This window comes from Pyrus communis, chromosome 1 (assembly GCF_041283825.1).
Source record: "Pyrus communis isolate YQ-2024b chromosome 1, ASM4128382v1, whole genome shotgun sequence".
NCBI lineage: Eukaryota > Viridiplantae > Streptophyta > Magnoliopsida > Rosales > Rosaceae > Pyrus > Pyrus communis.
In genome coordinates, this window is record NC_142565.1 from 9,947,349 (window position 1) to 9,961,064 (window position 13,716).

At 38.7% G+C, this 13,716-nt stretch overlaps 2 protein-coding genes across 4 annotated transcripts; both read left to right on the forward strand.

Moving 5' to 3' along the window:
- The first annotated feature begins 728 nt into the window (after window positions 1-728).
- CYP703A2 (cytochrome P450, family 703, subfamily A, polypeptide 2) lies at window positions 729-2,811 on the forward strand. The gene is made up of 2 exons (XM_068458798.2): window positions 729-1,667; window positions 1,890-2,811. The coding sequence occupies exons 1-2, from the start codon at window positions 747-749 to the stop codon at window positions 2,526-2,528; spliced, it is 1,560 nt and encodes a 519-aa protein (XP_068314899.2). The 5' UTR covers window positions 729-746; the 3' UTR covers window positions 2,529-2,811.
- Window positions 2,812-3,272: 461 nt separating this feature from the next.
- On the forward strand, window positions 3,273-13,509 carry LOC137720024 (Transcription factor jumonji (jmjC) domain-containing protein). 3 transcript variants are annotated; one of them, XR_011066459.2, is made up of 14 exons: window positions 3,273-3,589; window positions 3,694-4,160; window positions 4,614-4,710; window positions 4,817-4,949; window positions 5,046-5,109; window positions 5,647-6,427; window positions 6,527-6,865; window positions 7,775-8,518; window positions 8,606-8,678; window positions 8,769-8,854; window positions 8,965-9,084; window positions 10,025-10,095; window positions 11,561-12,512; window positions 13,190-13,509. XR_011066459.2 is itself a non-coding variant. In XM_068459016.2 (14 exons), the coding sequence occupies exons 1-14, from the start codon at window positions 3,392-3,394 to the stop codon at window positions 13,218-13,220; spliced, it is 3,117 nt and encodes a 1,038-aa protein (XP_068315117.2). In that variant the 5' UTR covers window positions 3,279-3,391; the 3' UTR covers window positions 13,221-13,509. The 3 variants fall into 3 exon arrangements, 2 of the variants coding, with proteins under 2 accessions (XP_068315115.2, XP_068315117.2); XM_068459016.2 differs by lacking the exon at window positions 11,561-12,512 and having other exon boundaries at window positions 3,279-3,589; window positions 5,647-5,989; window positions 6,077-6,427; XM_068459014.2 differs by lacking the exon at window positions 11,561-12,512.
- Window positions 13,510-13,716: the final 207 nt, after the last annotated feature.

The window sequence follows — 13,716 nt, forward strand, 5'->3', positions numbered from 1 at the left end:
GTTTAAATATACTTCACTCAACATGCCATGTGGTGTATATTCGTTATGGTTATAATTTTACAGTATAAGTAGTAAGTTCGTAAGTGAATTCGTAGCACATCGGCATATCACATTATATACCGTCAATACACAAACAATTGGCAGGGTAGGATGAGTGCTTTTGTTCGATAACCAACTCACTTGCAGAGTTTAACCAAGAACAAAACATGAAAATATACTCGTGCTTGACGACCTTAAGACATAAGTTTGCCGACCTCATACCTAAATGAAAGAATAATCAGGTAATCGTAAAGATGTGAAGTGTGTCTAACATCGGAAAGTTAAGAAACATGCAAAGGGTTACGAGTTACGTCATATCGTATCAGAGCATATTACCCCACGTGTGAAGATCAATGACCGCACATTCTTCACATTGCCCAGTTAAAAATTTTCACATATTACGCTTAAAATTTCATTACGCGTGAAGATGCCTATAAAGATATAAAAAGGTGTTCCACATCAACAAAGTTTAAGCTACCAATACACTCCCTAATTAGTCCTAAACTCCCAATTTTTCACCTAATTTAAAGGCTCATATTCTTGGCACTCCTTTTTTCTACCTCTTATCTACTACCAACATATACGCATGTAAAGAGCATGCTTTGACCTAAAAAATTTTGTTCTCCAACATTTTCCCTTCCCATTGATTCCTTCCTTATATATACACAAACTATAATCTCAAGTTTTTTCATATTTCAATTTCCTAGATGGATTTCAAAACCTTTATTTTTGCATCTATTTTTACTAGCATCATATACCAATGGCTAAAATGTAGATTTGCACCCAAGACCAAAAACCTTCTTCCTCCGGGCCCACCAAGATGGCCCATCTTAGGCAATCTTCTTCAGTTGGGCTCACTGCCCCACAGGGACCTGGCGTGTCTGTGCATCAAGTATGGGCCTTTGGTATACCTTAAACTTGGGAGCATTGATGCAATCACAACCAACGATCCAGATATAATCCGAGAAATACTTCTCAAACAAGATGAGGTCTTTGCATCAAGGCCGAGAACCCTAGCTGCAGTTCATCTAGCCTATGGGTGCGGTGACGTGGCACTCGCTCCTTTGGGCCCGCAATGGAAGCGAATGAGGCGGATATGCATGGAGCACTTGTTGACGACGAAGCGGCTCGAGTCGTTCGCGAAGCACCGGGCCGAGGAGGCCCAACACCTCGTTCGGGATGTCTTGACCGCATCCCAGACGGGTAAGGCAGTGAACTTAAGGGAGGTGTTGGGTGGGTTTTCTATGAACAATGTGACTAGGATGTTGCTTGGGAAGCAATATTTTGGTGCTGGGTCAGCAGGCCCACAAGAGGCCTTGGAGTTCATGCACATAACCCATGAGTTGTTTCGGCTTTTGGGGGTGATATATTTGGGGGATTATTTGCCAATTTGGAGGTGGGTGGACCCTTACGGGTGTGAGAAGAAAATGAGGGAGGTGGAGAAAAGAGTGGATGATTTTCACACCAAGATTATTGAAGAACATAGGAGGAGGGCAAAGGAGGAGAATGGGAGGGGAAATGGAGAGCAAGATGGAGGAGAAATGGACTTTGTTGATGTGTTATTGTCTTTGCCCGGTGAGGATGGGAAACAACACATGGATGATGTGGAAATCAAAGCTCTAATTCAGGTAATACTTCGTAAATTGTCGAAAGAATTTTGTTAATATCAATCGTCCATAGAATGCTAGAATAATTTATCCTTAATGATAAAATGTGGGTCACACGTCAATCAATAATTAGCAATTGCTCGTGCACATGAGAAGTTGACCATAACACACTTCGTATTAATATTTTGTTTATTTTGTTTATTGCCTTAGTTTTAATTGAAAATGTATTGTTGGGTTTGTTAGGATATGATAGCCGCTGCCACTGATACGTCAGCCGTGACCAACGAATGGGCAATGGCGGAGGTGATCAAGCATCCACGTGTACTTCGCAAGATTCAAGAAGAGCTCGATTCAGTTGTTGGTCAAAATCGAATGGTCAACGAATCGGACCTCCCCCACCTTAACTACCTACGTTGCGTTGTACGCGAAACCTTTCGCATGCACCCAGCGGGCCCCTTCCTCATCCCGCACGAATCCCTTCGCGCCACATGGATCAACGGTTACTACATACCCGCCAAGACACGTGTCTTCATCAACACTCATGGGCTGGGCCGGAACACCAAGATATGGGACAACGTGGGCGAGTTTAGGCCCGAGAGGCATTGTCTGGCTGACGGGAGCCGAGTCGAGATTAGCCACGGAGCCGATTTTAAGATCTTGCCTTTTAGTGCCGGGAAGAGGAAGTGCCCCGGCGCGCCGCTGGGAGTGACTCTGGTTCTGATGGCTTTGGCTCGACTTTTCCATTGTTTTGATTGGTCACCACCGGAAGGGTTGAGGCCTGGAGATATTGATACCCAAGAGGTTTATGGTATGACGATGCCCAAGGCCTGCCCTTTGATGTCCATTGCTACGCCTCGCTTGCCTAGCCATATGTACCATTAAATAGTAATGCAATATTTCATGCCTCACTTGTGTAGTATAAGTTTAATTAAGCGAAGGTTTTGTTGCCCAAACAAATAATAATTAAGGGAATGGTTAAGGACTTAGGAACCCTAATGGCTTATTTACTAATTCGTAATCAGAATGAAATGAATTGAATTGAGAAGAAGTTGTAATTAAATTCCTATTGAAACTGTTTACTTAAATTTTTTGAAATCGAACTAAAAAAAGTACTGAGTATATATAAGTGTTTACTAATTCACTAGTGATTCGTTTACTAATCCGTAATTAGAATGAGAGGAATTGAATTGAGGAGGAGTTGGAATGAGGACCAACTAGTGGCTTCGTTACTGCATTCCACTTTTTCAGAAGCCCACCACTGCAGTCCACCTTTCGTGTGACGAAAAAAACTCACAAAGACATTTCAGATTTTTTTTTCTAGTCATTATCGTGCAATCTACTAGCACCAGTAGGTAGTAATCAAAACCAAAATTTACCGTCTGAAATACAAACATGTTATTCATCATCAACTAGACCATCCCACGGTGGTTATATGTCTTCTTTTAATAGGATATGAAAAAATAAAAATCCATATTCCTTGTAAAGAAAACGGAAAAAATGCAAAATGAAAGGGTAACTTTTATGGCCCCTTTGGAACACGTGGCATGCTGTGCGATTAGAACACGTGTTACAGCTTACACGTGACTTGGTGATATTTGTAGCGGCAAAGCATCGCATAAATCCTCCAACCCTTCGCATTTCGGGCATTCCATGCCTAACCGGGAAAAATCTGACGCTCAGCACAGTTGCGTCCCTCCCAGACCAATCACAGCCGTCCATTTCCCATCGAGATCATTCCTTCGTCCATGGAACCGCCGGGCCGCTGCAAGCGCAACGACGGCCAGAAGTGGCGGTGCAGCGAGATGGCGGCGGAGGGGAAGTCGTACTGTCAAAAGCACTACGATCAGAAGAGAAACAATGCTATGAATAAGAAAACCAAGACGGGAAGGTCAGATGGAAACAGCGGTTCCGATAATCTCACGAAGAATCGTCGATCCAAAGAGGTGAAACATCCAAAATTTAAACTTTTTTTGTTTCCTCTGAAATATTCAAAATTTAATTGGTAGGAATCAACGGCATTGAGGCTTCTCGATTCTGCGTTTTGCAGGACAAATCTGGTAAAAAATCGGAGCAGCGTGCTTGCTCGAAGTTGCAGGAAAAACCTACTAAACAATCTGAGGAGCGTGCGAGCTCGAAGCTGCAGGATAAGTCATGCAAGAAATTGGAGCAGCGTCAAAGCTTGAAGCTGCAGGAAAAACCTAGCAAACTATCAGAGGAGCGTGCAAGCTCGAAGATGCAGGATAAGTCTAGCAAGAAATCGGAGCAGCGCGTATGCTTGAAGTTGCAGGAAAAATCCAGCAGAAAATCGGATCGGCGCGTGGGCTTGAATGTGCCGGAAAAGTCTAGCAAAAAATCTGAGGAGCGGGAGAGCTTGAAGTTGCAGGAAAAGCCTGGCAAAAATTCGGAGCAGCGCGTGTGCTTGATGTGCCACCAGTGTCAGCGGAACGACAAGAGTGGCGTTGTCTTCTGTTCTAATTGTACAAAGCGATTTTGCTTTGAGTGCATCGAAAGATGGTAAGTAAAAATTTAGAATCGTTGAGAACTTTAATTTCAGCGAGTTCATTGTTTTTTAGTAATTTTGTCTAATTTTGATTCGTACCCATTTCTAAAATTTAGCTCTGCATGTGTTGAATAATTGGGATTGTTGTGATTTGTTGATGTATTTGTTTCAAATTTTCAAATGATAAGGATATTCGTTAGTACCCAGTTCCGAAATTTTGCATTTGTACCCAGTTCGAAAATTGAATTTTGCATGTCTTGTATAATTGTAAGTTTTGTATTCGGTGATGCATTGGTTTGAAATGATTGGATTTTCGTTAGTACCCAGTTCTAAATTTTGCATCTTTACCAAGTTTTCAAATTTCTCTCCATGTTTTGTGTAATTGCAAAATGTTTTTATATCTTGGTGTATTTGTTTCAAATGATAAGGATGTTCATTGGTTTTTTCATTGTTCAATGTTGAGATAGGTACCCTGGGAAGACAAGAGAGGAAATTGGGAAGAAATGCCCGTTTTGTTGTCACAACTGCAACTGCAAAGCTTGCTTGCGTGCGTTTATTGAGAAAGTTGGTTCTTTTTTCCTTTGTCTCTTTGTACTTTAATCTGAAACTAGCAAGTTTCTAGTCTAACGTTTCTCTCCTTTTTCTCCATATGGTATAATTGTTTTGGCAGCCTCACACTAGAAAAGTTGAACCCAGTGTCAAATTACAGCGGCTCAAGTACTTGCTCTATAAAGCTTTGCCTGTTCTGAGGTATATTCATAAGGAGCAGAGCTCTGAACTAGAGATTGAGTCCAAAATACGAGGTGAACTATTACGATATTCTAATAAATGCAGTTTAGTTTTTACTTCCTTCGCAAGGGGACTGTTTTTAATCTCATTTATGGTTTTTTCGTTGGTAGGTGTTCAACTGACTGAAGGGGGCATACAAAGAACTGAAATAGACCCAAAAGAACGTATTTACTGGTATGTCCAGGCTCCCTTCAACTAAACTGAGAAGTACATTTCTTTTAGCATCTGTGTTGAATACCTATTGTCGGTCAGTCTATGGTAAATTTGCAACTTCTAGATACAAGAATTTGTACTGCCTGGTTTAAACTCCTTTCATTTCAATGATACTACAAGAAAGGATTTTAAGGAATGGAGAGGGCTTGGGTGTCAATATATGGGTTCTGAGGATCCATAAGCAATTTTTGAATTAATGGAAATAGTGGTCTCAGCTATATAATATTGTTGATATGGTGTATCTGGAATCCCTGCCCGTTCTCAGTAAGCAGAAAGTTAAGTTGTGATGTCGTGACTGGCTTCCCATATAATACATACATGTAGCAATTTCCTTTTTCTTGATTAGTGTCGTCTTTCAATTTCTTTTCTATATGCAGCCCATAGATCATGCACATTATTTAGGGAGAAAAATGTTCATTGTGTTTTTATTTATACAACCATCATTACTATTAAAAAAATTCAACTTTTCATGACCATGGGTGTTGTCTTATATGACAGCGACAATTGCTCTACATCTATTGTTGATTTCCACAGAAGCTGCACCAACCCCGATTGTTCCTATGATCTCTGTCTCACTTGTTGCAAAGAGCTAAGGGAAGGTTGTCAACCTGGAGGTTGTGAAGCAGAAACATCTCACCAACAATCTGTAGAAAGAGCTCATAAACAAGTGAAAAATAGAGGCAATACTAACATGAAAAGGAAAAGACATGTGTGGGAGGGCCAGATTACCCCTGCTTCGGATAATCCTAAAGCTGATGTGCCTTTTACTCTTCCTAATTGGAAAGCGAATCCTGATGGCAGCATTCCTTGTCCTCCAAAAGAGTGTGGAGGTTGTGGCCAGGTAAATCTGGAACTGAGGCGCAAATGTAAAGCTAATTGGGTAATGCAACTGTTAAACAATGCTGAGGATTTTACTATTGACTTCAAGATGCAAGACACCGATGTTTCTCAAGGATGCTCCTTGTGCCAGCCAAACGATTCCAAGGAACATAATAATATACAGTCTGAAGTGAGGCAGGCGGCTTTCAGGGAAAACAGTGATGATAACTTCTTATACTGTCCGAATGCTTTTGACATTCCAGATGATGAAATTGAACATTTTCAGAGGCACTGGATAAATGGGGAACCTGTGATAGTCAGAAATATTCTTGACAAGACATCTGGTCTTAGTTGGGAACCTATGGTCATGTGGAGGGCTTTTAGAGAAACGGGGGCCAATGTAAAGTTTAAAGAGGAGACACGAAGTGTGAAGGCCCTCGACTGCTTTGATTGGTGTGAGGTCAGTTATAGAAAACTAATTGAATTACTTGTAGATAGTGAGAATAATCTTAAAACATCTCTATGAGAATTAAAACTCCTGACCCTCACTTTTGTGCAGGTGGAAATCAATATTCACCAGTTTTTCATGGGCTACTTGGAGGGTCGTATACATAGAAGTGGGTGGCCTGAGATGTTGAAATTGAAGGATTGGCCTTCATCAACTTTATTTGAAGAGCGTTTGCCAAGGCATTGCTCTGAATTTATTGCTGCACTCCCTTTCAGTGACTATACTGATCCAAAATATCCAGAAGTGGGTTGTCTTAATCTTGCCACAAAACTTCCTGAAGATTCATTGAAACCTGATATGGGACCCAAAACATACATTGCCTATGGATTCTCTGAAGAGCTTGGCAGAGGTGATTCAGTGACAAAGCTACACTGTGATATGTCTGATGCGGTAATGTTTTCCCACTAGTATGTCTGTTATTATCTGTGCAAAAGCTTTGCTTAAGTTTTGGAGAGTTTGATTTGCTCATGCTATAACTTTGTTGTCCTCTGCTTGATGTGTCCAACATAATTGACCTTGTTATCCAAAATACCACATTGTAAATTTTCCACTGTTATCATTTAAAACTTATTTAAAAATTGACACTTACTCATTCTTTATAAATCATCCTTCTAAACATCTGGGTGATTCATTTTTTACTATGATTATGTCATCTCTTGCTTAATATTCTTCTGTTTTGGGGTCTTAAGGACACAATTTTATGTCCACCCATGTTGTATAGTGCTTTGTATGTTTTAAAATAAAGTACACTCATTTGCGTGGTAATGGTGCACAATTATCAGTTGAGCCTTTTGTCAAGAAAATTATGCGTGGTTATCGTTTCTGTTGTTATCTCAAAAGGCATGGTTCTTTTACAAGGGAAGAATAGTTTTAGAAAGATACTTTTGGAAGTTAATGTTTCAATGTATATGTGCTTTTGTTGCATTGGCTTAAGCCTTAATTCTGATGTTAGCATCATTCCATGAAACTATGTGATATCATGGCTATTTCCATGGTATTGCACTTTCTTATGTTGCCTTAGTAATGTCTTGGAGAAGTTGTGGTCCTTGTGGACCCGAAAACTATTCAGTTTCAGTATGTAATATTCGTCCCATCATGCCTTAACAGTGTACACTTATGCCACACTACATTATACATGCTACCTGAATTGAAACTTGGGGTGGGATTAATTAGTTGACGTTGTAATTGTACCTCAATTTTCATTGACTATGGTCTACAGTTTTTCTCCATCTATTAAGTTTTATTGAATTGTATATATTTAGTTACAAAGGGTTGACAACAGTTATTTGATTTGCATAGGTAAATGTTCTGACTCACACAACAAGAGTGAAGATCACTCCTTGGCAGCACAAAAAGATAAAGGGTTTGCAGAGGAAGCATGAAGCTGAAGACTTGTGTGAACTGTACAAAGAAAGAGATAAGGATAAGGGGACAGTTGGAGGAAAATCATCAAACAAATCTTGCGAAATCCAGATCATGGGTGCTGAATGTACTGAAAATGAGAACATTGTGGATAATGATCATCTAATGCAGAAAGATGGGAAGAAAAGAAAAATGGATGACGAACAATCATGTTGGATTTCTCAGTTGTCAGATTCCAAGTATTCAGATGATACTGTTGAATATGATAGAACTGAGCATGTTCCTGAACCTCCTGATACTTCTGAAATACATAAATTAAAATTTCCAACTCTCGACCATCAGAGGAATGAATTGATACAAACCACCTTGCCTCAAGCAAATGGAGTTGAAGCAGAGCAAGAACATGCTCAATGTTCCACGGACATGATGATTGAGAGATCTGGTGGGAAAGATTCTTCAGGGGCTTTGTTTCCAGGAAATGATGCGGTTCATGATATGAACGTGAAAGAGTCAAACCTGACACAAACAAAGGATTCTCTTGAAAGTAATGACAGTTTGGATGTTGCCCAAGGTGGTGCTGTTTGGGACATCTTTCGCCGCCAGGATGTCCCCAAGTTAAGGGAATACTTGGAAAAACACAAGAAAGAATTTCGCCACATTAATAATCATCCTGTAGATTCTGTAAGTTTCGATGTGTGTATTTGTCGCTATGCCATACGAACATTGTACATTAGAGTTCCTTTACATGTGTTGTGGACGTTGTCTCAGGTGGTTCATCCTATTCATGATCAGACCCTTTACTTGAATGAGAGACATAAGAAACAACTAAAGGAGGAATTCAGTAAGAATCTTATCTTGTTTTTCCTTCAATTGGTCTTGATAAGTTGCAGTGTTCTGCTACAATATAGTTAACGTGTGATTTTATATGCAGATGTGGAGCCTTGGACATTTAAACAATACCTTGGCGAGGCAGTTTTTATTCCCACAGGATGTCCTCATCAAGTTAGAAATACACAAGTAATTACTAATACATCTGAATGAATTATTCGTTTTAGGAAGTTACAGATTTCTGTTGTACGTACAGAAAAAAGTTACGGGTTTGTCCTAATCTTCAATGTTCCTGTCAGTCTTGTATAAAGGTAGCACTTGACTTTGTATCTCCTGAGAGTCTTGAAGAATGTCTTCGACTGACTGAAGAGTTTCGTTTGCTCCCAAAAAACCATAGAGCCAAGGAAGACAAATTGGAGGTATCTCAATTTACTTTCATGTCTTTCATTGCATTATAGATTTTGTAATTTTAAGTATTGTTTATTTAGTAGTAACTGTAGAATACTGTTAAGGAGGCTGCCAAATGCAGTTGACTGTGCTGGTCTTTTCTTACTGAAGTTTCATGAGGATTGCGGGACATAATCCAGAGTTTCAAATTTCGTGCATTTGTTTTCCCTATACTACTATAAAGGGAGAAGTTTCGGTTTTGGTGTAAATTTTGAAATTTCAAATAGGCCCTGCTAGAATAAAATTGCTAAAAGTAATCTGACTTAAGAAGGGTAAAATACTAAAAGAAATTAAATACATAATACATTTTTTTCTGCCAACTGTCACATCGTTTGCACAGTAGAAGAAAACACTCGGCACATGTGGAAGAGCTATCTAGTTTTAGTCCACTTAGTTGACACTGTAAATTATCCACCGGTTAACTCATATAAGATTCTTTCTAAAAGAAAACTCATATTAGACTCAAATTATTAGGAGATATTAGGCATTCAATATTTACTACTCAAATGCACCTGAACTACACCATCAGATATAGCGTTTCAAATATTTAATTTAGGTTGGTGGGCGTCTATCACATAGGCCAGACTGCGTGATGACCTCATTTTACCTCTTAGGTTCTATTGGTTTGTCTTATGTTCTTTTTAATTTATAAATAACGGGGTACCAACCCAAATACAGAAGCTCAAATCAGTAAAAGACATGACGAGTCTTAACAATCCTAAAAATATCATGCATAAGAGTCATTCCAATCCAGGCAGGAGGCTCATCAAACGTGAAGACCTAGATCCATGTCATAGCTCCAATTTGCCAACTGATCAGCCACACAATTCTTCTCTCTGAAGATTTGCTTCAGCTCACACCTCTGCAATTGTCTCATAAGATCTGTTGGTTTTTCTTTCCTTGTTTTAACAGGTGAAAAAGATGACACTCTATGCTGTAGGTTCAGCTGTAAGAGAAACCAAAAAACTGATGTCAGGGCTCAAGTAAGATTCTTTTTCTTTTCTTTTTATATGTGTTGCTAAGATTTCAGTTGTGGTTACCATCTTACCTCCCTTTATTAAGGTGTGACATGTTGGTTTCACATTGTGTGTTGCGTGAGCGGGTGCACACAAATATTCTTGCTTTTCTAACATGTTTGCTAGGCTCATGAAGGAAAACACACATATATAGTTATCCTACGCTCACTGTGGAGACGAGGAAAAAATTATTAATTAACTTTTTTGGAAAACATGAATATTTGACCTAGCTTCTTAACTTTCAGTTCCCTTTTTCCCCAATAAGAAAATTTAGACCAGAGACCTACCTATGTCTTTTCCTTTACACTCCTCTACAAACACCTCAGATAAGACCCTTGGCTTGATTACTTCTCAAGTCTATTATTTGTTCTAAGTTTTGAATTATATCTTGGCTGGTCCTTGGTGAGTACTTTGCTGCTGCATTATTCATGGTATATAGATATTATTTGGTATATGCCAAAGGAATATTATATCATGATTTGCTTAATTAAAGTTGGAACGTGAAACATCTCCCGGAATCTTTCTGGTGAGAGATTGTGTTCATGCTCTCCACCAAATGGTTGGTATAAAGTGGTCACTCTTAAGAATTGAAGACACATGCTTGTGTTTGAATGCATGAGATGTAACATTCTGCTAGATAATGGCCCATCTACAACAAATGAAAGAACAAAATTAAGGGATCACAACACCATCCTACTGAGTAAGGGCGTAAATTGGTGAAGAAGTTCTCTTGCATTATGAATTTTTTGCATCTCCTAGAGGAGAATATGTGATCATTTTATTATCTTTCTCAAAGACTTTTCTGAAAGGAATTGTTAATATTTCGAGTAAAATAGAAATTAAAACAGCACATGAATTTAGACCTATTAAGATGGAAGAAGCTGGTGAGTACAAGCATATCATATGTAATGTAGAAAACTTTTTATTAGATGGGCACATACAAATTAGTAATTGTAGGTGACACTACTACAATCTAGTCGTGTTTCTTTCAAATTTTAAGTGGGAGGTCTTAGGTTCAACTTTCGTAAGCGAAATTTCGATGCCGAATTATTATGGCTGCCTATTGTGTGGCTTAGCTCAGATCCCCACTTCGTAATGTAAATATATCGTTGTGTGTATTTCACATATTTGCCAAATTTAAGGCGTCTGTGGGATTGCTTCGAGAAGGGCCGAAAGTTCTTTCTGACAACCAAAAGCGCTTTTGAACCACGTTTCGAGAAAATATTAAAAGCGGTTTTGGTTTATGTGCTCATGGGTTTTTACTAAATTTCTAAAACACTTCTAACGAAACCGCTTATGGGCAAAAGTGCTTCATGTAGTAGTCCTACACGAGCCCCAGGTGCTCCTTCGGTGCAACCTTTTGTGTGTTCCAAAAGCACTTTTGTGTGGTTGGAGTTGTATCATGTTTCTAATTTGTCTGATTTTTTGCAAGATGATTTTTTAGGGAATACCTGAAAAATAAACGGTTCTGATCATCCATAGTGGTTCCCACAAGAAGTCCTTCAAAGGATCCCTCAATAAAAGGAAACTTTTGTTCCAATTCCATATTTGTTTTCTCCATCCAAACTCATTGTATCAACTCGAGTTTTCTTCATCTAGAGGTTCGATTGCAAGAGGTTTTGGGTTTGAAATCTCTAAACGATGTTCCTCACTTGTTTGCCAATTTGCAAGGTGCTCTTCTTCAACTATATTCTTTTCTATGTTTGCACTTGTTTGCATGTCCATGTGTTGTAGGGTGGAGCTGCACACAAAGAACCACGTGAAGATGGGTGTTGGCTTGACATACATTGTTGACTCATTCCTAATCGTCTAAGCTTTTGGCTTTTAGTGGTTTTGCAACAAACTACTTAAGAACAGGCCTAGCAGCCAAACGATTGTTTGGTTGTGCCATGTGTCTATTGAAGTGCACGTTCAAAGGGTTGCAGTTGTGGTGTGGAGGCTTCATTGACAATGTTGGAGTTGCTTCGCGAACAACCTTTGTTTTGAAGCCCACAACAATGTATTGACAATTACACCAAAGGCAAGAAAGATTGGCCTCGTTGTCTAAGGTTGGATTGGATTGGATAACTCACTAGATTCACTGGATGTTGAAGGAAGTAATGGATGTGGTAGCACTTGGAGGGATAAGTTTCCTTCATAACTAATCCATCTTCTACCTTTAAACTGGACGAAGTTTGGGAGTTGCATCCATTCATTTTTAACATAAATTGGAATCTAGCGGGTTATTCTATACAATCCTCGAAACCAAACTACGTTATTATTTAAGAAGCCAAAATGGAAAGTATCTACACTAGACAACGAATGGGAGCATATGGTGGCAATCAAACACAAACACATCATGAAATTTACACATTCAGCTGCATATGAGCAGAAACTTTGCCATTGTAAGTATACTCACTTTAATGATATTTTGCACCTAAATTTCAGTCCCATGGTTTTCAATGCTCTACTTTCAAGGGAAATGATGAACACACATCCTTTTTACTCCTCTTATACACCTCTGTTTAATCTTCTTGTCCCTTTTTTCTGTTTGTTTTAATCAATTCGATGGCCAGAAATAAAAAAAGGGTGTGTAGAAATCAGCTCCCGGTTTCAGAACCAATTTTACTTTTTGGTCTCAAATTCAAATGCTGTGATTTGTAATAGCCATTCAACCGTATGATGTTAAGATGTTGGCAGAAAAACTTGTGTTTGGTCGCCATGGACAATGTTGAGTTGATAAACAGTTCAGTTAAAAGATCGCATGTGTTCAAACTTCATGACTGCTTTTGTACATCTCATCTTTTAGGGAACTTTTTATACGCCTCATCTTTAGCGAACTTTTTATACGGCTCCTCTTTTAACTAGACTGTTTCTCTACACATGTTATAACACATTTTTCTCCTTGAAAGTTACAGAGTTTATCACAATTTTCTAGTGACCAACGTACCTCTGACTCTGAATTGTGCTCTATTTGATTTGCCTGTTCTAAATTGATTAACTAGTTCTTCCTTGAAGATTTATGTTCTATTCTTTTAAGTTTTGTTATAATCGACTAACGAACAGTATGGCCTTCTTGTAGTGCATCGGCCCCTTCAAAAAATGAAGAGTAGGAGCAACCGGTTGTGCTAGCACCACAAAAGCTTCTTAGTCTGCAGACTACAGCAAATTCAAAGGCCTTTTGTCCTCTGCTTTTGTATGATCCCATGAAAACTAACACCGAAGTTAATGTATGCTGTCTTATGAAACGTTTGCTGATTCATACATGAAAAGAACTTGTTGGATTTGTAAGTGTTCCATTTCCTAAATCTGCATGGAGATTATATTATAAATTAGAGAACTTTAATGAAAAGCTTTCGGTATTGTTTATTTTAACGAAAAACCACATTTTTACACTAAAAAGTCAATCATGATACTATTCATTTTACTATTTATTTTGTTTAAAACTTAAAGTTTTCAAATATTTTTCATTAGTTTTCCTTATAAATTATTCTGTGCTTTTGGGCTTTGGACATGGATATAAGTCTGCATTCCTTGGTTTCTTCTCACATTGCAGCCGAATTAAAGTTTTCTTATAATTTTGAGGATTTGGGTTTTTTTTGTTAAAAT